General features: G+C 30.5%; 2 protein-coding genes and 1 long non-coding RNA gene across 4 annotated transcripts; 1 reads left to right on the top strand and 2 right to left on the bottom strand.

Annotated features, from left to right (window-relative positions):
* Positions 1-935: 935 nt before the first annotated feature.
* metro (membrane palmitoylated protein 7-like protein metro) lies at positions 936-9,553 on the bottom strand. Of its 2 annotated transcripts, none has more exons than XM_040712906.2 (9): positions 8,780-9,553; positions 8,586-8,717; positions 8,482-8,511; positions 4,017-4,184; positions 3,638-3,950; positions 3,204-3,533; positions 2,482-2,684; positions 2,281-2,421; positions 936-1,920 (listed from the first exon to the last, which is right to left on the bottom strand). In XM_040712906.2, the coding sequence occupies exons 1-9, from the start codon at positions 9,089-9,091 to the stop codon at positions 1,744-1,746; spliced, it is 1,806 nt and encodes a 601-aa protein (XP_040568840.1). In that variant the 5' UTR covers positions 9,092-9,553; the 3' UTR covers positions 936-1,743. The 2 variants fall into 2 exon arrangements, with proteins under 2 accessions (XP_040568840.1, XP_040568841.1); XM_040712907.2 differs by having other exon boundaries at positions 3,204-3,380.
* An 8,654-nt stretch (positions 9,554-18,207) lies between these two features.
* On the top strand, positions 18,208-19,446 carry LOC139905510 (uncharacterized). The gene is made up of 2 exons (XR_011780343.1): positions 18,208-18,301; positions 18,433-19,446. It is a non-coding gene; the product is annotated as an uncharacterized lncRNA (long non-coding RNA).
* A 492-nt stretch (positions 19,447-19,938) lies between these two features.
* LOC121117657 (probable maleylacetoacetate isomerase 2) lies at positions 19,939-21,297 on the bottom strand. Its single transcript, XM_040712108.2, has 5 exons — positions 20,964-21,297; positions 20,854-20,905; positions 20,427-20,789; positions 20,194-20,296; positions 19,939-20,142 (listed from the first exon to the last, which is right to left on the bottom strand). Exons 1-5 carry the CDS (start codon positions 20,970-20,972, stop codon positions 20,022-20,024), a joined length of 648 nt encoding a protein of 215 aa, XP_040568042.1. The 5' UTR covers positions 20,973-21,297; the 3' UTR covers positions 19,939-20,021.
* Between the last annotated feature and the right edge of the window lie 4,729 nt (positions 21,298-26,026).

The following is a 26,026-nucleotide window of genomic DNA, read 5'->3' as shown; positions in this document are numbered from 1 at the left end:
CGTAAATTGTATCTTTTGTCCTCTATTTTCAACTTTTGAATGGTTCCAAATTACGAAACTTGCTTTAAAAGTTTGCCTGCACTAAGCAATTACTTTTCAGTTCATTAAAAATTTCATGAATAAATATATAAGAATGGTATATGAACTTAGTTAACTGCAATGAAAATTCCTGGTCACAGTCCCTCCTAGAATTTGGAGTGCCTTTCTTTGAATATAGGTTGAATATTCAGAGGCGTCCACAAGATTATATTTTGGGAGGGGTTTTTGGAATTTTTTCGAAAAAAAAATTGAAAATTCCATAGCCATTCACAAAAATTCAAAAATTAAATTTTTGGGGAAAAAGTTTCCAAAAATTACACACAGAAAATTTAATTTTTTTTTTCAAATTAATTTCTAAAATTAATTTTTGGGGAAAAAATTTCAATTATTAAATTTTTGAAAATAAAAAAAAATTCAATAATCCGTAGCTATCGACAAAAATTTAATTTTTTTGAAAAAAAAATTCAAGTAAAAAGCAACAATTCCTTAATTTGGGAGGGGGAGCTACATCCCCTCCAACCTACCCCCTGCGGACGGCCCTGATATTGAATATATGAGTGATCTAGTCGGAAAGAATAAGAACAATTCACAACAAGATAATGAAATAATACAGATCTGACTCTTTTATTTGATTTTTTTTCCAACTCATCCCTATAATAGAAATTAAGTTTAATCACATGCGTGAAGCTTAAATGATTGACGGGGGTCTTTTTAATACATTATGATGCTTAAAAAATAATAATCTGAGAGTAATTATATAGCAGGCTTGAAAGCAAACAGGAAACCTCCTTACTATATTATTTTGAAATGAAGCAAAGTTTTTTAGTTAAAAATTAATTAAGCGTCAAGATCTGGAACAAGCATTAGTAGTCAATAATAATTAATTAATAAATAAATGAGAGCATCTATACGATTGTATTCATTTCTAAGTTGAAGACAATGATATATTATATGTATAATATGACTATGTACATATGTATATCTTGTATGTTTATAGGGATAAAATCATACAAAAATAATGATAGAAAAAATATTTTTAAGAAACAACAAAATATTGGAAAGAATTGATTTTTTTAAATGTATTCATAATAATTATATATATAGTATGTTAAAATAGTATATAAAATTGAAATAATTAATTAACTCATAAGAATATGAAATATTATTATCAATAAAAAATACAACAATGAACCTTAAAATTTTTATTCTCTAAAAAGGATATAATATTTAATTACTCTGTAGTAGTGTGTGGCATAATATTGAATATGTTTCTTCTTTTTCTTTGGGTAAAAAGCCGATTTTTGTTTCTGTAGTAATTAATGCATTAATGAGCTATTATTGACAAATTATTCCTCTATGTATAGGTGATCCTTTCAGAAAATGGGGGGGAGGGGTTTACTTTCTTGAGAAGCTTTGAAAATTACATGTTTTTTATCATCAACATTGTATAGTACCTATGTTCTTGAATTGGAGAAGGAAAATGTCATGAACACATAATAAAGCGCATATGTTAGTAAATATAAATATTTTAGCTTGAACTGAAATTAAAAAAAAAAAAAACCTTTTTGCAAATCACATTATTTTTTCTTTGAAAGGGAACTCTGAATTAATTAAATAGATGTTAGTTTTAGTTGCTGTAATTATGCCAAGTAGCGATTGATATGCGGTAGATAACATCCATGTCCAAATGATATACTTAATAACTCATTGCACCCAAGACACAGGAACCCAATGTGCATCTTGATCTAATCTCCGAATTGCCTTGACTAATTGCTCAAATGCCTCATTCAGATCTTCATTCACTATAGTCAAATCAATCCAGTGTCCATAATGCGATTCTACTTTTTGTCCTAAACGAATCATGGTGACGAATTCCTCATCCTAGGGAAATATGTAATATGAGAAAATCTTTTTTTTATAATTTCGGCCGAGTGGTAGGGGGGCTCGGGGTACTACGAGAAAAGTTTGAGGGATGTCATATTAGGGGGGAAAATTATTTACAAAGGTCATTTGAAAAAAAAACACTCGATTTTTTAAATAAATAGGTGAAATTATCAAAGAAATTAAGCACTACTTAACTACTTTTGTAAATTGTTGGGCACTAAAACTTACGCCTGGCCTCTCTTGTGAAAATTGCGCCACTCTGCCATTGATTACAACAAAGAATGTCTCAATAATCTCAGTCCCGTAGACAACGTTTCATACATATATTTTAATTAACTAATACGTAAACATATTTACCGTAAAGGCCCTAGAACTAGTTTCATCAAAAGTGGAGCGTGCGTATGCTTGATGCCTTGTTTCTTTCAATCTTTCAAAAGGAGGGGCTTCAATATATATAATGAAGGGCTTTAATTCCGCAGTTCTCAACATCTTTAAAGCCTATATATGTAAAGAAGTATAATAACGGCTCTTATATAAAAACTGAAGGAATGTCTTTACCTGATAATGGGGGCAAATGATAGGTTGGATTCCAGCATGAATAAGATCTCGTATCCCATCAGTTGAAGTACCATACAAATTTCCACGATACTCTCCATGTTCTATGAACTTGCCTAAATTAATATCAACTTGCATTTGATCTCTTGTTGTAAAATAGTAGTCCGTGCCATGCACTTCACCCGGTTTTTTTGGCCTGGAAGTATCTGAATAAAAAGAAGGAGATGAAATGAGGATATGGAAATTAAAACTACAGGGCCAACCGTCATTGTTTACTCATCTCTATTATGTAAATTTTAAGAAATTAAGAGGTTTTTTTTTACAATTTTCCTACAATCATTTTTGTAGAATATATAATTAGCTTTCAATGGCAAAGAAAAACATTGTAGTTGTCGCTAACATGAGCACACAGTACAAGAAGTACACACTACATGCATGGAAGGCATTGTAAATCATTTTCGTCGAGACCCCAGTCTGCTCCCTGATGGTCTTCTGGGACAATTACGTGCGGAGGAGTGCTGCTATATCAATTCTCTTCTCGTACTGTGTGCTAATGGTGGCAACTAGGACAATGTTTTTATTAGTAATCGACAGCTAACTATATCTTGTACAACATTGTTCAAAGAAAAACTGTAAAAAGTTGACTCTTAACCTCTCAAAATTTGTAAAATAGAGATGATTAATTAATAACGTTTGACCCAATAATTCCAAGACTAAGTACGTACGTGGAACTGTTGCTTTATGTCTATCTGGATCTAAAGCAATGATTCTTCTTTTAAGTTCATTTCGACCCACTCCCGGTGGTCCAATTAATACAATAGGCCTATATGATCCAGGTCTAGGAAATAGTCTCGCAACTTCTTCATATGTAGCAATTTCATCCTTATCAAATTCCTCATTTTCTGTTAAATCATAAATTACTTTTTTAATTTTTCCGTTCATAGAAAGCTCATTGCCAGTGCATAGGGTATAACTAGAGGGATCAGGCATTGTATTATAATTATTGGATGAAGAGTTGGAGAATAAACCACCACAAATGAGGGAAGCAGGAACACCTGGAGTAAAGGTGGAGTGATGGACAATGAGGTAAAAGGAAGACACAGGAGCGTGATTGATGTAATAGTGTTTTAGGATTCTGCAACTGCTAATAAAAACCTACCTTGATCTTCTTTTGAAATTTCGTTTCTTTCTTGCACGATTCGTCTTTCTTGAAGTGCACGACTGGGAATAAGACCTGCTCTCATATTCCGATCTTGTTCTTTCCTTGCTTGCCACCAGTATGGATCATCTTGACTCACTATATGAATTATTTCTCCTTTGACAAAAGGAAGACCTGCCTCTTTACAAGGAATATACTTGTCATCACTAGGATCATAGTCAAAAAGAGCCCTTAAACGAATTCGAGATTCACGGCACATTTGCCGATTTTCATTGGGTATTAACTTGAACGTTATTGTGTTTTGAGCCATTTGCTAATTCATACAAATTAAAAATATGTAGTAAATAATAATTCTTAAAAAAAAAAAATATATATATACCAAGATTCTGAGTACGTCATTTGGAGATTTCCCCTCCACATTGATACCGTTTACTTCAATAATTTCATCTCCAACTGATATTAGCCCTGATCGATCAGCTGCTCCACCATGCATGACGCGGGCAATAAGTATTCTGCCAGTTGCTTCTTCCGCTTTGATTGTAGCCCCCTAAGAAAAGATTATAATTTTAGTTTAGTGACAGTAATTTAAATTCATTTATCATTTAATTAGATTCGAGTATTACTAGAATCTTAAACAATACAGCGTTTATAAAACCGACAATTTGACTGTATTTGAACTCAAATAATCAAAAATTCAAGTATTCCTCAAAATTTTTACTATCGTTAATGTATTAAAAGAGAGAACCCAAAAAACTGGAACTCAAATATTGGTATACAAACACAAACTCAACACGAAACATAAATTAAAAACTCTTTGATCGTTTTGACTCGAATCCAAAATATAATTTAATAAAAATACATAAATACAGTAACCATAAAAGTAGACTGCTAAAACACATCTTTAAAGAGTCTGCACGTTATAGAAATCACAAGGTTGGGAACAAAGTCATTTTGTATTTTTCGCTTAATTTCAATGTTTTATAAGAAGTGTTACATGCAATCATCTGATTTAAGGCAAGTATGCGTTGACCTGTTTGATAACTGGTTGCCATAGAGAATTCAACTTCGTAATGCCCTATATGTAGAGGCCCTTGTCTCTATTGGTAAAAACTCGGACATACACCAGGTACGTGTACTGAAGGTTAGATGCATAACAACTTCCCATCCGAGGTCCCGGAGCTTCAGGCGCGTGATCAATGATGTGTGCGGCTGGGCGATGTCTTGATGATTTCTTGTTGTCTCCTATTCACCGAAGCTGGCCGCTTCTGTTCGATCACCAGCTTCAAACGGTCGAGTTGTTCACAGTAGAGGATAAAAATGATTGAAAAAAATGGTTTGAACCACTGTTGTGCAACAAGAACTAAAATATTATTTGCCTCGTATACATTCCAAATTTTCGTAGTCACTTTCGAGGTGTTTTTCCCTTTCAGGAGTAAAAATGCAAAATTTAGCGAATTCCTTCATTTGAGATCTCCATACTCGACGCACGATAATTCACGACTTCACTCGTCAAGTGCAATACTGTCCCAAAAGTGTTTGTATTATACTTCCACACTTTTACAACACTTTATCGTATGATCCGATGTGACCAATATTGAACAAGATATACTTAGTTGAAAAAAAGGGCAGGAAATATGAAATTACTTTTTCCGTCACTTAATATTAAGTTATTTAAGATTCAATAACATTCCTAGGATTTTCTCTTCCCCCCTCTTTTCACAACACTTTATCCATTTATTTCCGTCTTTAATTCTAATCAAGAGTCAAGACATTTAACCTAAAATTTAAAAAAAAAATTTCAAATGCACAAAATAACGTCTTCAAAAGCTGACTTCAAAGCAGTTGCTTTTTATTATTTATGAGATCAGGGATTTAATTCATGTCACAAACAGGACTTTAAAAAAGTACATTTTCAAATAAATAAATATTATATACATGTGTATGTACTCGTAATGATATTTCACAAAAATAAAATGAAGGGAAAAATACAAAATATTTTTCCTCCTTGTCGAATCTGTATAAAAATTGTTTCATGTTCTTTATGAAAGCCACTTATTTACATACACAGTCAAATCTGTGTTGTAACGTTAGGGCAAGTAATGGGATAAAATTTGTTCTCAGATAGATAGTGAGGGAAGGACAGAAATGCAGAAACAAATTCATTCATAGACCATAGGGTGAGTGCCAAACTGTCGTAACTCAAATATTTACTACTCATGATTAAGGTTAGAAAATCCATTATTTCATCATGAATAATGGTGTTTTCTAATTTTTACTATAACATGGATCACTAAAACTCATTTCAACAGTATGAATTTATCTGTATTTAAGTATTGCCATTAAATCTAGGACTTCTAGGATTACATATATGCAATAACACTAATATTTGTAATTTTTGAGTTTCTACAATTTGAATACAACCCTCGATGTATGGATACATATTTAATATTTATCAACTCATAAGAGAGGGTACCTCATACCCTTTTCAGGCAGAACAATGTATCTGACTTTAATTGATACTTACAGGAGAGCCAAAAAAGTAGGTATGATAATTATATTTTTAATGGGTTGAAGGTCAAATTGCATTGTGGCTTAGGTAATCTCATATGAAGTAATTAGTGATTAGAATTTGATTTTTATAGCCTCATAATATTAAGTGGGAGACTAAGGCTATTGGAGAAAAGATTAAATTAATGTATTGCTTCAAGTAAAGAGAAAAAAAAATCATATATCAAATAATTTTTTTAGCAAAATATTTTTCAAAAATATCTCATTTATACCACAAACGAAAATTAAGATTTTTTCGGATTTATTGTTGTGCCCGACATTGGCAGTATAAGCCTGTAACAGGTCACTTCTTTTTTTGTCTTGTACTCAACAGTCTCTGTACATTTAATAAAGTGAAAATCAGGTTCATCTATAAATTTGCGTGAACGCTGTTTTTGGATTTTAGAGACACGCTTAATACAGTTATTTTAATGCTATGAAATTCCTACGCGGGAACTGTATATGGGTAGTTATTGTGATGCCACACATAAATCAGGTAACTGTTAGACCAGATTTGACTGTTGTGGTATACATAAATATGTATTTGAGTTAAAGGATATTTTTTATTTTGCTAGATGATGTTTTTTTAATAAAGAGATAAAATGTGTTTCCAGTTTGTCACGCGCAAAAAAAAAAACATCAATGTGACGAAATAATCTATATTAAAAATATGTACATTGTATTAAAATTACTTTTTAATAGTGAAACATTTATAAAATGTATTAATAATTACTTATTAGTTAAAGTATGACACACAATATATTCATAATTTAATGATGTTTACAGATATAAAGAGTTTGAATTTATACTAAGAAGTCTTGAACGTTTGAAATTGTACTAAGGAGGGCAATTTTTTAGTTATTTGGATACTAGGTGTATCCATATTATCAAACCAAAGTTTGTCTGTCTGTTGGTTTGATTGTCTGACGATGACCCATTTTTAACAACAAGAGTTTGTATCTATAGCTCAGCGTGTCTTATTAAAAAAGAAAAGAAAGTGGAAGTACTTAAAAAGAATAATGAATGTTACTCTAGATGATGCGTTAGTGTGTGTAGCTAAAGTTCAGTGCGTCATATTAAACAAAAGGCAATACATATATTTAGGGTTGAATCTTCTAAGCAATTTTTAGCGTGCAAGTTTTGTTGTTGTGGGTAACCTCGGTAATGTTTTTAAGCTGCTATTATTATTATTTTATTCTGGAGGAGAGAACATATAAATGATGAGTAATTAGGTGTGAGTCAAGGTTAGCCCATCATGTCAGTGGGCTTGCTAGAATTTTCAATCTGATGTATTGTACCAACTGCTGGGCAAGATAAGCAGATTTTGACAAAACACGGAACCATTCATCTACTATGAGTTCAATATTAAAGCGTGGTGGAAGTTAAACATCAGTTGTACATGCGTTATGGTATAACTTTGTATTTCTATAAACCTTTTGTGTGAGTGTACTTATTAAAAACGTAGAGTAGCACTTCAGATTTCTAAAGGAGTCATCTTCTATATTAATAAAGCAAATCTAGCAAAGTTTGTTTATTCATCGACGCTTAATAACTCAGAGCAATGACGGTTACTTCTGATAATAATCTATACAGTCCTCCTGATCTAACGACCACCCTTTTTAATTGTGTTTCCGTACTAAGCGGCTATCTCCAGTTTTTAAATTTATAATTCTTAGAAAATTAGAAACCTAGTTAAAGAGGTCGTCTTCCCTAAGGGACGGCTCTTTCAGTTTCTCTTGCCTGAACAGTGAATACAGGTTTGACTGTACATTTATGGTAATAACTTGAGATATGAATATCCTCAAAACACGATTTTTTTTAAAGATACGAAGTAGATTTCATTTACAAATCTGCATTAACATGTAGATTTCTAAATGAAATCTACAGGATAAATACTTATTCTTTAAATAAAGTACTATTAAGGCATCTACTGATTTTAGTAGGACATAAATTAAACTAAATCAAAAAACATTTAAAACATTTATTGCATAGGTTAATACTAATATAAGTATCAAATATAAAATGCAGAAAAAAACCATTAATCGATAAAATATCTCTAATGTTGTAAATTCTTAATAAAGGATACAAATTAATTGTAGTTGAGATATAAAAACTCATCTTTAAAAAAAAAGAAATGGCTGCTCATAAATTTTATAAAATCATTAGATACTGTCACGTATCTATAGTCGTAGTATGTTCTACATGTGTGATGTAGCCTATTGATGCAGTTATGTACTGTTAGAGCTTTCATTAAAAAACAAGTTATGATAAAACATATATAGAAAATCAAAACTTACCACAATGGGCTCTGTGCTTTTTTGATCGCCCTGTAATTATAGATATATTTATGTATAAGTAGATGATTAAGATGCGAAAATCATGGGTATGAATGAAGCCTTACTAAAGGATCGTTGCTTTTAATAAGCTGAACCATTTTGATGGTATCTTCATCTTCGTCCACTTCATAAGGAACGTTGCACAGCTTAGGCAAATAATCTCTCTGTGCAATGGTATCGTGGGAAAGAAGTAGATTCTGGAAGAAATATATAAATAAATATAATTTCGGACTTTTTCTCCTTGATTCAAATGAATTACTTTGACATGGGGTGTAGTCAAGAGCCCATAGAGCTCACGACATTCTTCAATCATTAGAGCATAGGGACGAATATCCTCCATCACATCTCCAGCAATTTGACAGCCGTTGGAAACGACTGGACATTGCTCCTGATTGCAAAAAAGTATGACGTTGTGAGCCTTTACGAGAGCATTTAGCTCTCGACATTGAAGAATACTCTCAAGGAATTCCTCTTCTTCATCTGCATCCGACAATCTCCTGAACCGGCGAAGTGTGTGGAGCAAGTGACCCACGGCGGGATCAGGAGTCCAGTTTGTATGAGCTCCAGTCATGGCTCAATATACCACATCATTCGCATATCCATTATAGGATTATAATGTATGTATTTTAAAAGACGGAATATCTGTGGCAAAAGTCAGTTCAATCCACCTCTGGATGGCACTTTTGATATTTTCTGGATCATCAATATTTGCTATTTTTTCTTTAGGCTAATAATAGACACTATGGTTATTGATCCACCAGTTAGTTCACTTTTTATTTATTTATGATATAAATTAATAACTATTGGTAAAGTGTTTGAATAATAATATATGTAGGAGGTTTGAAGCACTTCTTAAAAGAGCTCTACTCCTCAGCTCTTACCAATGTTGTATTCAATTGTTTCCCTTTCATTCAGTCCTCTAATCTACAATGTGAAAACTATTGTGTCCCTCTCACATTTGTCTTATTCATTTCTTACATACATAGATGGAAGGAATGAGGAGACCCTTTTCCTCTTCTTTTTTTGAGAATCTAGTTGAATATATATATATATAAGATATAACAAGAGCACCCTACAACTAGTTCCCCTTTTGCTTTCTTTTTTTTTTGACAGAAGTTTTCGGCTGAAGCAAAAGAAAGTATTTCCTTACATTTCCTTTTTTTTTCCTTTTTACAAACCATGTGAGACAGAGCGAAAGAGAAAAATGCTAAAAGAGCGCTCCCTTCTACTAGTGGTCTTCTTTTTGCTCTCATGATAATTGATGTCCAGTAATTTTATTGTAATTTTGATAAGTGCAAATTTATCTTACTCGTTTTATATGATGAAGTAGAAACATCTACATATAATATTGTATATTTCCCTTTTTAGAATTTATATAATTGGCGAAAATGTATTCGTAAAAAAAAAAAAAAAATCTTTTTTGAAAAGAGAAAAGAAAGATGACTCCTTAGTTTTTTGCAACTGCCTGGAGCACAAAGTATTAAAGTTTTAACTGGATTATTACAGATAATTTATAGTGATAGCATTCATTTGCTCCAATACTTATTTTCTACCACTAAATGTTCCTTTATTTATTACTAGTCTTAATATAGTTTCGTGAATGTATCCATGCTTATTTACATAAGTCTTTCTCTTTTTTAAATGAAAACAAGGTCACAAGACTTTGATTAATTAAAATCTTTTTTATTATCGATCATTTAAGTACCTTGTGGATATTATTTTTGAATAAGTTAGATTGGAAAAAAACAAAATGTATAGTCATAAATGTCAGCTGTCTATTTGCTAATTTTATTTTCACTTATTAGTGTTTCTCGCTTTGGTTGGGCGAATTCTCCGAATGAACTCTTGTAGACTTGGAAACAGTTACCTCCTATAACGGTGTTACCTCACTAACATAATAATTTATACATTCTTTTTCCGTCAGTTGTCGATGTCTCTGTTCCATCTCCCACCTAGTTAGTTCTCTGAACGTTGATAAATGGATGTCGAATTGTCTCTTGTGAAACTGTGGACAATGATTGAATATAAATTCTCTCTTTGGAAAGAATTGGCTTTGGATCTTTTTTCTGTTTCTTTCCAAAAAAAGTTCGGGAAATACAAAAAAGGTGACAACAGTATTATTTAGTGAAGAATATTAATCCATATTGTGTTCACACCTCAAGAATGGAAGTATAATAATATCAGTTTGAGATTTAAAAAAAAAAGAAGATATGATGACTGACGAGTACTTTAATTTCTAGTATGCTCACTAACAAAAACAGTGCTCTCTCAATGCTTTATACAATACCCTGCAAGAGTTAATTCATTTTTACATACTAGTGTTTATATTTTATTCAAATCTTTACATGTACTGACAATACATATGAATTATGAGCTACATAAAAGAGAATAACAAAAACAAACAGAAACAGTGCTACATACACATTGTACACGCCTGCAATATTTCGTTAATACGACTACATTGTTACTTCTTGGATCAAAAATATGTACATCATATACACCAGGGATCACTATATACACTGCATCTTGTATAATCCGTAGATGTGGCATGCTAAACGACTACTATATTTATTAATACGACTACATTGTTATGTCTTAGATAAAAAATGCCTTCATTTGGTTCAAAGATTCATACATATATACAGATAAACTTTGCTTTATATAAAATAATAAGGTATAAATAAAGTTGCTTGTTCTTATTATGACAACTCCAAACAAGTGAAGTAGTTCTAGAACCAATTTTTATTTGTTTTGGTATTTGAACTTTCCAAGTCTTTCAAGATGAGGAAAACATTATAATTTAAAAAAAAATCAAAAAGTAGTTTTCAATACTCATAATTATGCTGATTATTTCTAACATTGATCTACATCTTGCTATAATGATAAATTTAGTATATCAAACTTAGTCAATGAATACTATTATTAAGTATGAAGGTTCTCATTAAACTTCAAATAATGCAAAGGAAAAATATGAACACTTCTGTTGTATATAAAAAAAAAAATCCTATCAACATCCTACAATGGTGGCTGGTGTTTTGAAATAGAATATCTATTATGTAATGCTTTACTCAATATCAACACAATATTATTGTGGAACGGTTGAGGTTGTGACCATTGAGCATGTCAGTCAACTCATCCATGATAAAATTTTGGTTTTACGATAATTAAAAGTTCTTAAAATGTTCTTTTAACCTCTCAAAATTTTAGTGTTGTTCTGATTTGAAGCCTTTGTCATGGTCTAAAGGACGCGTACTAAAAACAGTTCACCTGGGTAGTAAGCTAAAATTAGACATCCTTCATATGTATATATAAACCAAGCTCTATTAGTCGGAAACATTGGTGGAGCACTTCTACGATTCCTCATTTGTATTAGGCGATTTTGAACTCAACACTATCTTCAACATTTGGATCAGGTTTAAATAATCGATAAAATGCATTGAAGCAGGTATAAATACATTTTATTTTTTCAAGAGTAAAATTTAAACTAGAGATCTTGTGAGGACATGAATTTTACAAAATAATCTGAAAATAGTGGCTGGCACAACTTTGATTAAATATTTGACACCTCAACTATAATAATTGTCTCAAAAAGAAGCCTAAATCTCTTGTAGACCTTGACTATGTAGTCAAACACGTGCTTGGTTCACTCCTTCTTGATGGAAGTCTCTAGAGACTAGACACTCCTATGAGGAGTAGCATAAACCCTCTTCTTCAGACCAGTAGTCCAAGGGGTTTGCGTCTGGAGATCAGGGAGGCCACATGTTGAGATCCCAAAAGTTCGGAAAGTTATCTCTCAGCAAGCCCTGGGTCTTAGTGGCGGAATGAAACGGAGCACCGTCTTGATTGAAAACAAAGTTGGCTCCAAACTTTATTCTGGGCCAAGGTAAAACTTTCTTATACAGAAGTTAGATGTAAGTATCTCCATTGAGCCACTCCTTTCCTCTCCACAAAAATGGGAGGGCAGACTTCACCTGTGCAGGCCACTGGATTTTTTGTTCTGAAGACATGCCCTATTGAAGTTGAGACATTGTCTAGATGTTTGGTTGTGTTGTAGCGGCTGTTCTGCTTATTCACAGTGGCATCAACGGTAAAAAAAAAAATCATCAGAAAAGAGCAAAAATTTGCCTGATTTTAGTTAGCCTAGAGAAATTTTCATTACTCTTTCCAACTGCCTCAGCTTGCTTTGTTCAGAGATAAGATTTCTTGTTGTCATCATCTGTGATTTTGCATCAATGTCATTCCGGATTGAAAGTAATAAAATGTTCAACACTAGATAAGATCAACCCTCTATATTTTTTAAATTTTGATAAAAAAAGGAAAAAAAAGAAAAAGTAAAATAATATTATGATAGACCGCCAAATTGAAAGAAAATATGGAATTCCTTTTTTTTTTATCAATGAAAGATTCGAAAATCTTCCAACAAAGAGCTAAATTTAAAATAAAATAGATATTTATAAATCTGTAGTGTTGGATTGCTATTTTTTAAAAATCTTTATTCCTATCATATATGTAGATATATATAAAATATTATAATATTAAATTGCTAGGAAGAATTGCATTATATTAACAAAATAAGCATTTTAGCTTAAAATTAGACCTCCTACCCTAAAATTTATACAGACCCTCTCCAGTAAAATTCATGCCACTCTTCCACTGGTTACATATACACCAATAAATTGATAAAAATCATCAAAAAATAGAAACATTTATTCTTCTATACTTAGGATTTAAAGCCCTCAAACTATTGATGAAAAATGACAACTTGAATAGACAGAAAAAAAAAAATTTTCAATGTATATAAAAAAGGACCCTTGAACAAAATATTCAGGAAATGAGATATTATAACAAGTCCTTTAATAATTTTTAAATTGTAAAAGTCATTCACTGACATTTTATGTACTGCTATAGTGACTTGAGAACCTTTAAACCAAGTTTTTGCAGTCTTGTATATCTAACAAAGCCAAAAGTACTTAATCTTGAGTCTATTTTAGCAAGCCAATGTTGGTCATAGAATAATCTAAAAATATATACATATAACTTTTACTAATAAGTCGTTAATTACTTAATTTATTTACTTACCCGTAATTAGGCAATCCAAGAAACATTATCAAATTGAATAGGTACTCTTGTTTCTCTTCCTTTTTTTTGACAAACTAAGGAGTATTATTTTTATAGAGTAGTATAGCTTTGAAATGAAAAAGAAAATTGAATTGAAACAATCCTGTTATGGATGTTTTAAATAATTGAAATATTTTTTTGGATTTATTTTATGCATATTATCTATATTAATTAAGAAAAGTTTGTCGTTCTGTATGGATTTCTGAATATATGAAAACTAGTACCTGGGTTCACTGTATATAGTTCTTCATGATATTTATCTTAAACATATTTTGATCAAAGAAATAATAATATAGCCGTATTAATAAAATATTGCGGGCGTATGTGTGTAGTATAGAACGTGTCGTCAGGTTAGACTGTATAGTATATATAGTGCTCCCTGATGTACATCATCTAAATATTTTTGATAAATGAAATATTGCAGGCGTGTGCATTCATAACAAGGGCACTGTTTCTGCTTTTTTTATTATTTATTATTCGTCTCATATGGAGTAAAATTCATGTGCATTTTCAGTATATTTTTATTTAATTTATTTCGCCCAGCGGCGATAAACAAAAACTTTAAAGGTCGAATTATATTTAATGCTTATAAAATATAAAAATTATCATTCTTAATAAAAGTAAAAAGATAATGTATTTTGAAGACTTGTCGATCTGTAGTACAAACTATGCTTAACGATGTCAATCTTTGGTTTTGGTTGGTAGATGTTATTGTGAGTGGAAAGTCTTGTTTTGTGGAAGAAATAGCCTTTATTTAATATCCAGGGTGGAGGATGTTTATATTTTTGTTTAAAATTCAGTGGAGTGTAATTATATTTTTAATAGCACGTCTATGAGACAAAGTGATGAGGCCTAGTCTTTTGATTTTGCATTCTTAGTTCTCATTATCTACCAATGATGGAAAAAATGATCTAAGCCTAGCTTCCACCTTTTCTAATGACTTATTCAATCAGTTTCTTGAAGGACTCTAGATATCCGATCCGTACATTAAAATCGGGAAGACATAAAGTTTTACTATAAACGAAGGGTCACGAGTTTTGAAGCTTCTTTTAATAATTCCCAAGTTTCGATTGGCCTTCCCTATTATGTAGTGTATATAGTTCTTAAATTTCAGATCGCGAGAAACGTAAATTCATAAGTCTAAGTAATCATCTACCACCTTAAGACTTGCTTGGATAAACTCGATTTTAGAAAGCAGGACACATTTATTTACATTTATAGGCATTCTCCAAGTAACACTCCAGTTAATACATTTGGTATATACATCACTGACAGAGCTTAAATCAGAACAGATGATTATGATAAGATATGATAAGATTTGAATGAAATATAAATACTGCTATATTACAATAAACGCTCTAAAGACTAAAGTATTTATCATTCATCCCATTATATTTTTTTTTCTCAAACTCTTCTTATTATTTCATTCTTGAGGACAAAACACACATGATTCTGATATGAGGATTAAGTAGTTACGTACGAGGGTGCTCATGAAAAACGGAGATGAACACTGACGATTTCTCGGGGAGTTATCTTCTATATTGTTAAAGCAAAATTTGATTATAAATTTTCCTAATTACTCTGGGTAATGTTGGTATTACCGCTAGTTTTTTGATAAATAATAGTGATAGGACGATTAATCGAAATCGAGAATCAAGTGTTTTTTCTGGAATTGACATCGGGACAATACTGTTTAATTTCCAATTTCGATTCTTATGTATTATTATTTATTACTGGTATTGAACTATTTATTACTTTTTTAAGTTATTAAAAAATTATTAAATATATCCGTCAAGATATAAAAAACGACCATGTGAATGTGTTACTTGAGTCTAATCATTTTATAAATACTGTAATAAAATAATAAATCCTCGAAAACTGAGAAGAAACAAATTGAACACAAGCTAAACGTCAACAAATATATTCTAAACACATGCAGTCAATGCAGATATTGTTATTTTAGGGGAATAAGTTTTGTAAAGGGATTTAGGAGAGCTCGCCTTTGCAAAATTTGACAAAAGCTCAGAACCCGTCAAAACTTGGGATTCTCTGTTTTTCTTTTTGGAGACCATTTATAAATGTAAATCTTCCAAGATTGACTTCCTTTCTCTTTCAAATTTAGAATTTATGTTGTCCCATAGGCAACACTATTTAGAAACTGGTTGTCTTTTGTGCAATGTGTATTCTTATATCCTAGTTTGTTTGAAAAGTTACTTTTATTTAATTTTTTTTAGACTAGTGGGAGTAATCGATATTGCTTCGAATTACGTAGTTAATGAAGCACACATTCAAAATTCCTTCTCAGACCAATAGACATACGACAAATTCGTCTGCATTAATATAGTTGAATGATAATTAATAAATCAATATTTCTAAATACATGAGGGAGGGGCCGCTTTTAAATATAAATTTGAATGGTCAAATTTGATTTTCAATTTACTATCTAGTAATTCATTTGGCATATACCTGGGGATTTAAGCTCAAACATAATCCCCATTCCTCTAGTACTTGCAACATTTCAGTACTGAAATATTATTTTACTAACTATCATTATCTTCTTTGATTAAATAGTAGTTACAACTTGAAATGAATTAACTGGTTAAAATTTTAATATGTATTCGTATTCAATAAATTTAAAAAAATCAATTTTCCCTCTGTAAGGATGAATATTAAAAAAAAAAAAAATATTAACCGTCTAAAAACTTTTATGTTTCTACTTATTATCATATGCATTCATAATTATAAGCATCAGTACCACAAAAAAACATATATTGCTTATAATTTATATCAAGACTATATAAAAATATTGATGTGTAGACTATATAAGCTGTTGAGTCACACTTATTATCATGATTTAATTAATCTTTAAGGGAATCTTGGAAAATAAATTAGTAAATAATTTTTAAATTACAAGTTTCAATAATTCTTAAAAAAATATGATTTTTTGTCTGATAAGTTTTTAAGCGAGCAAAAGTGTTAGAGTGAGTAACGATTATTCAAGCGAGTACCGAGTATTGCTCGAGTAATTCCTCGAGTGTTTTTTTTTAAACTTGTAAATACTCATGCTGCAAAATTCAGCTCGCAGTACATAGCTATAAATATCATTTAAATTAATTAAAGGTAGGTATTTATGTTATCAATTGTAATTCTTAGAAATTTAAAGCAAATTGATATTTTTAAAACATTAAAGAATCGGACTCTGCATCGGGAATTTTTGTGTAATTGTCCCATCACTAATAAATATTATTTAATTCAATAATATGTTTCATTTAATACTATTCTACAAATAGAAAAAATAGCTTTTAGTTGGTCAAAAAGGAAGGTAACAACAAAAGAGTGCGCGTTCCACATCTAGAGTATTCCTTAAATAATTTTTTCTTAGTGAGGAAGAAAATAAATCTGTATGATTGATTGAATGACACAAAAAATAAATTATACGAAAAAGGGTTAAGAACCACTACTATTAATAGTAGAATCTAGAATAATTAAATTATAAAAAGGAGTACACATAATTGAATGCCAATTCCAATAAAATGGCTATTGATACATACTCAAATATTAATGCACTAATATCTTTGGTATTTATAAGTACTATGATAAGAGTTTTTTCAATACAAATATTTTTGGTCATAAAAATATTGCAGTTCAATACAAATTTATATTTGCTAGTGCAGAAGCTATGAGAGATGTTCCCGATTTTTATGTTTAGCTTATTTATTTATCATGATAGAAAATATGAATAAATAAAATGCCTTGATAACCGTAAGCAAAATGATCACACTTTGAATATATATTGAGGCTACTACATACATCATATTTTATGTTCCAAAATATAAGCTTCTCCTTAACGAAAGCAAAATTGGTTTCATATTTAGATTTATAGGTGTATTCTCAACTAGTGTTTTTAATGTAGTTAGAAGATTTAATTATTTTCAATGGGGCTTGTACGTTATTTACTTTTTAGTTAGTAAACAAAGTGACAGAGAGTTTTTTTATTATTTAATAAAAATTATAGGTGTATGTTAGTCACATTGAGGGTGCTGTGAAAATTCATCTCTGCATGGGTCTTTTTTTACTACAAACTACAACTGTCACACAGCCTTGCGGGTAATATATTTTAATTATTTCTCTCATGCCTTATTGATTTTGCTTCTAAAAAAATACTGTTGATAGGACAAAGGAATTCTTATACGGGAACGATATTTTTGCTCTAAACTATTTTGCCTTAAACCACTTCGCCTTAACGCAATTTTGCCCTAGGGATATTTCGCCTAAATATATGAATAAATGAGGCTTATACGTTGTTAATGTATATTTTTAGTTTAAATTGATATTCCCTTTAAATTTTTTAATCAAAATATGTAACGTTTACTAGTATGAGCCTGCCTGTTCCAAAGATGCAGGGGGGATGATAATGAAAGTTTGATGTGATGTGATGTTTCGAAATTCATCAATGTTTGTACCCCTATCTTATATAGAAAGATGATTTGTCTTAATTGATCAAGAATAAATATCACTCAAGTAATATGTCAAATTAGTTATAAAATATCACTATTTGGATTTATTGTACAGATTGAATTCTCATAAGTCTTCATTTGAATTGCAGCAAAGTTATAGAGAATTTCTACATTGAAATTTTTGACACTAAAAGTAAACATTTTAGGTAAGTGTTTATCGATCTATATTTCTATTATAAAACATGCGATTTTAATATTATTTGATTAAATATTATAGTATAGCATGTTGTTGAATTAATTAACATGCTTGTAATATATTATTCGTTTCAATATTCAGTTCACATCATTTATTCAGATTCAAACACTATGGAGGAGACTTGTTACTCACCATTTTTATAGAATATACTCGTACTGTATACTTATAAATATATTATATTTATTTATGTTTTGTTTTTTTGTGTAATTTCATGACATACTTTAATTATCAATCACAGTAAATAGTAAAAAAAAAAATCTTTTTAATTTTATTATTAACTATGTTCTGTTTCTGTAAATGTTTTATTTGTTTATCTTATATATGTAATTATAAGTGGCGTACGGTGTATGGACAATTCGTATAAGGACATTTCGTATAAAAACAATTTAGTATAAAACCATTTCGTATAAATTTATGAGGAAACGGGGCATATAATTTATGAATTGTCATTTTATACCCCAAATATTGGGTGTGTTTTCGAGTACCGGATATACTTAAGTAACTACTAGGAGCCCCTTACATCCCTCCAATTGTAGCTCGAATGTTGGGGGTGTTTTCGGGTACAACTGGGTCCCAAAAATGGGATGCAACCCACCGCCGATACTTGAAGAAACTACTAAGAGGCCCCCACTATCCCCCAATTGTACCCCGAATGTTAGGGATGTTTTCGGGTACTGTCAGTACCAAAACGGTATGCAACTTACCGCCAAAACTTGAAAAAATAATTAAAAGCCCCTCACAACCCCCCTCCCCCAAATATATATCTGGTCTGAACAGTGATTAACAATCCTTATGAAGAAATGCTAGGCCATTGTATTTCCTCAAATTTGGGGTGTTATGGCCTTAGTTCCAAGGATATTCACATACTGGGTACTTTCCAGCCGTTCTATAGGCTAGAAACGTGTTTTTACATTTTTTTTTTGAAATTACAGTCTCAACAGGCCTTACAATCTAACCCGTCTTCAGTCTTGTCCTCTTTTCTCTCTCAATAGTTGAAACCACAGAGTTTTTAGTAAAAACCCTACTCGTGACCGGAAAAGAATCAATAACTCAATTGATATAAATTAAAGTAAACAATAAAAACTGACTACATTATTATCAAAGTATTATTCCTATAAAAAAAAACAAAAAACTTTTACAGCTCAAAATCAGTTTTTATCCAATATCTCGAAAGAAAGTGGACAAAGCAATTAAACGTTTATCACAGTCATCTTCATTGTATTATATAATTATAATTTTCAACTTTGTGACTATAGCTTTTTGGTTATGCAAGGAAAAGGGATTGTTGTAACTATCCCCGGTCTACCCTACTGATTGATCATTATAGTTGAAATAAGTCATGCATGATTAATAGTAATTGATCAAAATGAAATCAATGCATCAATCAAAAACTAGTGATTAAAAGGACTAGTTTTATAATTAAATTATATCATTTGCCCACTACTTTTCGTACGCATAGACTATACTAGGTTTAGCGATGTTAAGTAAAAGTTGTTGCGTAATATTATTATACCACAACTAGAAAATAATAAACGATTTACTGATATTAATTACTCTTAGTCGTATACAATTACAACCATATGGATGTTTAGTGTTTGACAGTTAGTTTCTTTATTTTGAAGACAAATTCCACAAATGTAATCTATGAATTAATTATTTATATAACAATCCTATAGATTTGGAGGACAATCTGGTTGCACAGAAGGATGCGCCTTTTTAAATGCCTCAATGGCTTCCAATTCATCACAAATACGTAGAACATTTGGGAATTGGTCCATTTCTACCTTGAACCTGCATAGTAAATTTTGATAAGCAAATATCCCATACAAGATAATGTTTTACCTATTGGCATTGTATACTTGGGGTATCAAACAACAGTCCGCCATGGATACTTCATCACCAACACAGAACTTTCCCGAATATTTTGAGAGCAACTTTTCAACGGCTACATTCGTGAATAATAAATAATAATAATGATCATTCATGAGTTTAAGAATATCTCTGAATAAAAATACCAATGATTTTTTTTTTGCATATCTCGATAAAAATTTACAGATATTGCATTCAAACATTACCTTCAAATCCTCTTGTGATCCAATGCTTTGACCACTCCATTCTTTTATCCGTTTCAGTGCTATATTTTTGCATTACATTCAAGTTTTGAATGGGCTGAATCCCTGAGGCAATTACCTCTGTTAATTCCCTTACACGAGCTCTATCATGAACATCTTTTGGAAGAAGTCTATTTGCATTTGGATACTTTTCTTCAAGGAACTCCATTATGGCAACAGATTGAGTTAGGTAGATCCCATCAATGCCTAAAGTTGGAACTTGAGCCATTGGATTTTTTTCTTTATAGTCCTCTTTGTGTTGTTCACCTCCATCCTTAATTAAATGCACGGGCTCTGTTTCGAACTCTACGCCTTTTAAATTTAGAGCTAAATTTGAAAGAATGGAAGAAGGAGTTTTTGTGAGTTTATAACATTAATTTGTAGAACGCACCGATTCTGACTCTCCAGGAACAGGAACTTCGGAAATACGAATATAAAACTGGCTAAATTATATTTTAAAAAAGAAGGTAAATTATAAATATACCCATACTATTAACTTACCTTAGTCATCCTTCAAGAGTGAACAGTAAACAACTGATATTGCTATATTATCAGATATTTGTAAAAAGATCAGATCACGTGTTTTTATTTTTATTTTTCAACAGTCTGTATTTTTTATTAATATTAAAATAAGCAACTTTAATGTTTGAATTATATACAAATCCCATTTATGGAAATATAAAATGAAATGATCCAGATAGATAAATGATATGTCTTGTTATATCCTTTAAGTAAGCCTTTAAACATCTTAAACAAAAACTTAACAATGATATTCTTAAATTATTATGGATATTATCCACAAGGGATTAGGAAAGATTCTCGCAACATAGTATATGTCCCTAGGTTTATTTTGTTCAGCTACGTACAAAAACAGGTTTCGTAAATGTAAAAACAAAACAAAACATTATAATATTTTTACCTGAAACTTAAGATATTATATTCAACAAAGTATATAGAATTACTGTTTAGCGTTTCTTTTGACATCACAACTTTGATGTTGTCCATGTTGGGGGCCTAAACCAGGATTCTCAACCTCTTTTTTTAGCAATGTATCATTACTAAAATATTTTTTCAGCTTATTACCCCCTAACCAGTACCAAATATTTTTAGTTTCAGTAATGTACCAGTTTGTGAAATATTTTTTTCAAAAAACAAGTATTATAATAAAGAATACCCTTTTTCATTAATATTAAGAAAAATGGTAAACTATTGGATGTCAAAATGTGAGTATCAAATCAAAGGACTTAAACCTCACGGTCTATAAATTTTTTATTGCTCATTTGCCTTATTTTATTATTTATATAACCCTAAAATGTATTAAAAATATACTATTACATCGTTATACAATGTTATTTCCGTATGTTGTTGATACAAATTAACTTATATAATGGAAAGAATAAAATATTTTTCTTTAACTATCCTTCTTTTCTCTTTCCCAATCGATTAAAAAAAAGATCTAACCATTTTTAATGATTTTCGATAGATATTACTTTGATTTACTTCAAATATCCGTGTTTATCATTGGCATCAAGTAGTATTCAATCCAGGTGTTTAGTCGTTTTATATTAATTAAACCATTAGATGGGGCTTTATCAAGGTTTATGGGAAATTTGTACATTTTATGTATTAAAAATATCAACGTCTCTTTCAATTATGATGTAATTTATGACGTCAGTGAAAAAACTCTATTGATAGAGTGGAGTGAAATTCTAATTGGAAAGTATTAATTAATTTTTTTTTTTTTGTATATCAATAAAACACAAATTTAGTTTTAACAAATTTGAAATTTTTGTTTGGTTATTGAACTAAAAGGGATTTTGTCATTAGTTGTAAATTTTTCTACAGTCTTTCCCCTTATGAGTGTTCTGCACATTGATTGGTTTATTTTGAATTAGCTCCCGTTAAGGTGTGAAAAATTCCGAGTAATTACCATAGTTAGGAAGAATGGCCTAACTACCAACTACTTATGGGTTTCCCTCCCTGTTTCTTTTGAGGGAAAAGGTTGCCAAACACAATAAAGATGACAATGGAAGTGGGTTCAAAATTTATAATTTTTGTGAATGGAATTTAAATCAATATATTGTGATAGATGGTGTTACCTCATTAATAAAAATTTTATACTGTATTTTTTGGTAAGCTCTCCATTTTTTTAAATTAATTTTCCTCTTATCAGTGTTCTCAACGTCGATTGGTTGAATTCGATTTAGCTCTTGTTATTTTTGCTTATTGAACAATTTCCTTCAATAATTGAATAATAATATTATAGTTGAGAAGAATTGGGCAAACCACCAACTGATTTTGGGCCTTTTTCTGTTTCTTTTTGAATGAGAAGTTGAGAGGTACAATAAGGAGAGTATTTATGCAAGTTTTAGGATATGTGTCATAGCGTTACCTCGCTCAAGGTACTTAGAGACAAGGTATGTCAGAGACGCTATTTTCATGAAAGTTTTATTGTTACACACCACCGATTCTGTGACGTTATATGAATAAAATATCTGGATATATAAATATAATTAATGAACTTGTAAACAGAAACAGCTGACTATATTATGTTTAATTAAGCAAGGGAACACTTTTATTTATCGCCTTGACGTCTTATCTGCCTGGCGAGGTTAAAAAAAGGATGACTGACCTGCCTTGTCACTGATTATCTTGAACTCGCTAAGAAAAATATATACGGCGTATTTTGTTGTCAGCTGTTGATTTTTCTCCTTTTTCTTTTTCTCCTTATCACTGGCTTGAACGTTGATTGGTTTAATTAAAAATATACCAATTGATTAGTGTCACACTATTGACTTCACTCAATTTGACATAATACAAAAATAGAACAATACTCCCAAATGTCTTATTTACCTTTCCAGATTTCCACTTTCTCCTTTCATTTACTACTGTATGTAAAATATTGTGACTGTCATTTCAATTATACTTTTTTTTCCTATTATATACCATGCTTTATATGCCATTCTAGTTGATGTAATATTATACTTTTAGTCAAATTAAATTGAACAACATCTAAAAAGTATCTAATCACATTTTGATTTCAATATGTATAATAGTGTTTTCATGTGAGATCATCATTCTGGGAAGTCAGTCATCTTGTTAGAGACAGAATCTGTCATTATACGTTTGTTACTTTTGTTGTACCTCCCAACCTCTTCTGCAAAAAAAGACCAAAAAAAAAAAAAAAAAAAAAGGCACAAAATTAGTTAGTAGTATTTAGCAAATTCTTTTAAATAAGGTATTATTATTTAAAAATCCAAAATTATTTGAATATTTTCTTAAATATATTAATGTTAAGATATTAGTCGTTTTTACCAATTTATTAATCACGCAGCCTTCCAAGTTTCGATAAAAAAGAGGAACTCTTATGGAATAATAGAATTCGTCTTTTTTTTACCGTCTAAGACTAGATCAAGGTTAAAAAAAGCTAAAAGTAATAATTTTTCGAATTTTTAAGTTCTTTTAATCTCATGTTTCCAAAAAATTACTTGACTCATCTCAATAGCTTTACTTTTCCAAATTGTAATTGTTGGGAATTGTTCACAGCCCAACAACTCAAATCGACCAAATGGCGTTACCTTGCTAACAGAAAATTATTCTATGCATTTTTTTGCCAATTGTCGATTCCCTAGTCTCACTTGATACGTCCTGGCTATTTTTATAATGTATTATTTTTGATAAATAAGTGAAGTAATAAGTTATACAGAGTTATGCTCCGTTTCCAAAAGGACAAGAATACAATTTTGCGTTGATCCCTTGTCATTAATCATTTTTATGAAGAAATTTTGACTATCATATTGAAATACAAATGTAAAGCTACGCTTTTTATAAAATATGAATAAACAATTCTATCATACCGTATCGAATAAAATATTAAATATAATTCAAATATATGGAATATAGATATGTATGTATATGTAATTCATTTTAAAAATTGTGATGGGAATGATAGTCTCGGGAGTACTAAATAATAAATAGCAGTTGGCATGGTTGACTTATTTAGCTAACTACTAGATGATTTCGACCCTTTTTTCTGTTTCTTTTTGGAGGAAAGGTTGTGTGACACAATAAAAGTAACGACGTGTTCACTCATAAGGCAAAAAGAAGTAAAAAACTTTACGGCTTATTAGCTTATTTCTAGGCTTGTACGTCTACATGTGATGTATCTTTTTTTTGAGAAGATTAAAACAATATACTTCACTTTCCTTTTTTTCATTTATATTTTCTTTTTCCCCTTTTCTCTCTCTCTTTCTTTTTCTATGTCAAGAACTTCTCTTTACGAGCTTATTTGTCCACTCGCAACCCTGTTCTTTCTAAAAGAAAAGATAAAAATCAAATCAAAAGAAGCTAGATAAATGAAGTTTAGGCATCTTCAAGCAAGCGAAGATCTATTAATATATTATTGAATTGATAAATACATAAAGTCAGCTCCTTTAAATTAGAAAGTGCATACATAGTATCTTTGTATATTCTACAGCGGTGGTTCTCAATTTTTTATATTGTGTTACTACATAGAAAAATGTTAAAATCTTAATGTACAACCATTATGACCAAACTCTATATGAAATTGCAGAAATTTAACCTATTTATGGTTCTTCTCAACGTACTACCAAAGGGACCTCATGAACAACAGTTTTATAACTTTTATCCCACAGGAACCTCTTAAATTAAAAATAATGAAGAAATACATAATTAGGATGATATGAAATTGGATCATTGAAAGAACATCAGCTGTCATTATTATGTTATAATTCTTATTTCTCGTTATTCTTTCGTACAATTTTGTTTGAAGAGATATTATCAACTCTTATTCGAAAAAACTGCGATTGGGTTGTTTCGAGGCCAACGAATTATTTCATCCTTCGTGCTGTGAATGTGGCAGGGACTGACTGTAAGGGAGACTGTGAAGTCCTTGATGTAGAAATAGAGATGTAAAAAAAGGAAGAGAGATTAGAAAATGAAAGTGGTAGGTGTAGAATTTCTTTTTTTACCAAAAATATTCATTATTTGATTCTTGATCCTCTTAAAATTTCCAATCATTTCAACATTTAAAGTTCAGTTGCTGTTCTTTAGTCTCTCTAGTAGTCTCAACTAGCATACATACCCGTTTTCCACATACAGCATAGCTACTCTTTGACTTCAAACATTAATGTCTCGCTAGATACTTAAACAATGAGGTATGAGCGTTGTTTATTTATATTTGTTTGTAAACAAAGCGACAAATGCGGTAAAATAGGACAACTCCCTGAATGATAATATTATTTAATAAAAAATATAGGTGTTTGTTACTCACATAGATGGAGCTGGGACAATTCTTCTTCCATATATATGTTTATAAAGCAAAGTATAACTTTATGTATGAATGTAAGTTTGGATGTTTGAAAAAAGGCATTTTTTATGTAAGAAATAACAACGTTGTAATATTTATAAAGTCTAAAAGGCGTTTAGGAGCTCCCTGAATGTACAATATATACCTATACATAATAACGAAAAAAATGAGTATATTATACAGGGAACACAAAATAATATTGCTCTCTGATGTATATGATAATTCATCAACATTT

The sequence above is a fragment of the Lepeophtheirus salmonis genome, chromosome 5, assembly GCF_016086655.4.
Source record: "Lepeophtheirus salmonis chromosome 5, UVic_Lsal_1.4, whole genome shotgun sequence".
Classification (NCBI taxonomy): Eukaryota; Metazoa; Arthropoda; class Copepoda; order Siphonostomatoida; family Caligidae; genus Lepeophtheirus; species Lepeophtheirus salmonis.
The sequence above is the reverse complement of the archived record's forward strand: the minus strand, read 5'-3'. Positions and strand labels throughout refer to the sequence as shown.

Excerpts from the sequence above, each read along its gene's own strand:
- metro (XM_040712906.2), bottom strand. The coding sequence starts at position 9,091 with ATGACTGGAGCTCATACAAACTGGACTCCTGATCCCGCCGTGGGTCAC. Across the intron at positions 3,534-3,637 it reads AATTTCAAAAGAAGATCAAG|GTGTTCCTGCTTCCCTCATT; the intron begins GTAGGTTTTTAT and ends CCTTTACTCCAG. Across the intron at positions 1,921-2,280 it reads CTAGTTCTAGGGCCTTTACG|GATGAGGAATTCGTCACCAT; the intron begins GTAAATATGTTT and ends ATATTTCCCTAG.
- LOC121117657 (XM_040712108.2), bottom strand. Across the intron at positions 20,790-20,853 it reads TTCCTGGAGAGTCAGAATCG|CTCTAAATTTAAAAGGCGTA; the intron begins GTGCGTTCTACA and ends TTTCAAATTTAG. Across the intron at positions 20,143-20,193 it reads CAAGTATACAATGCCAATAG|GTTCAAGGTAGAAATGGACC; the intron begins GTAAAACATTAT and ends TTTACTATGCAG.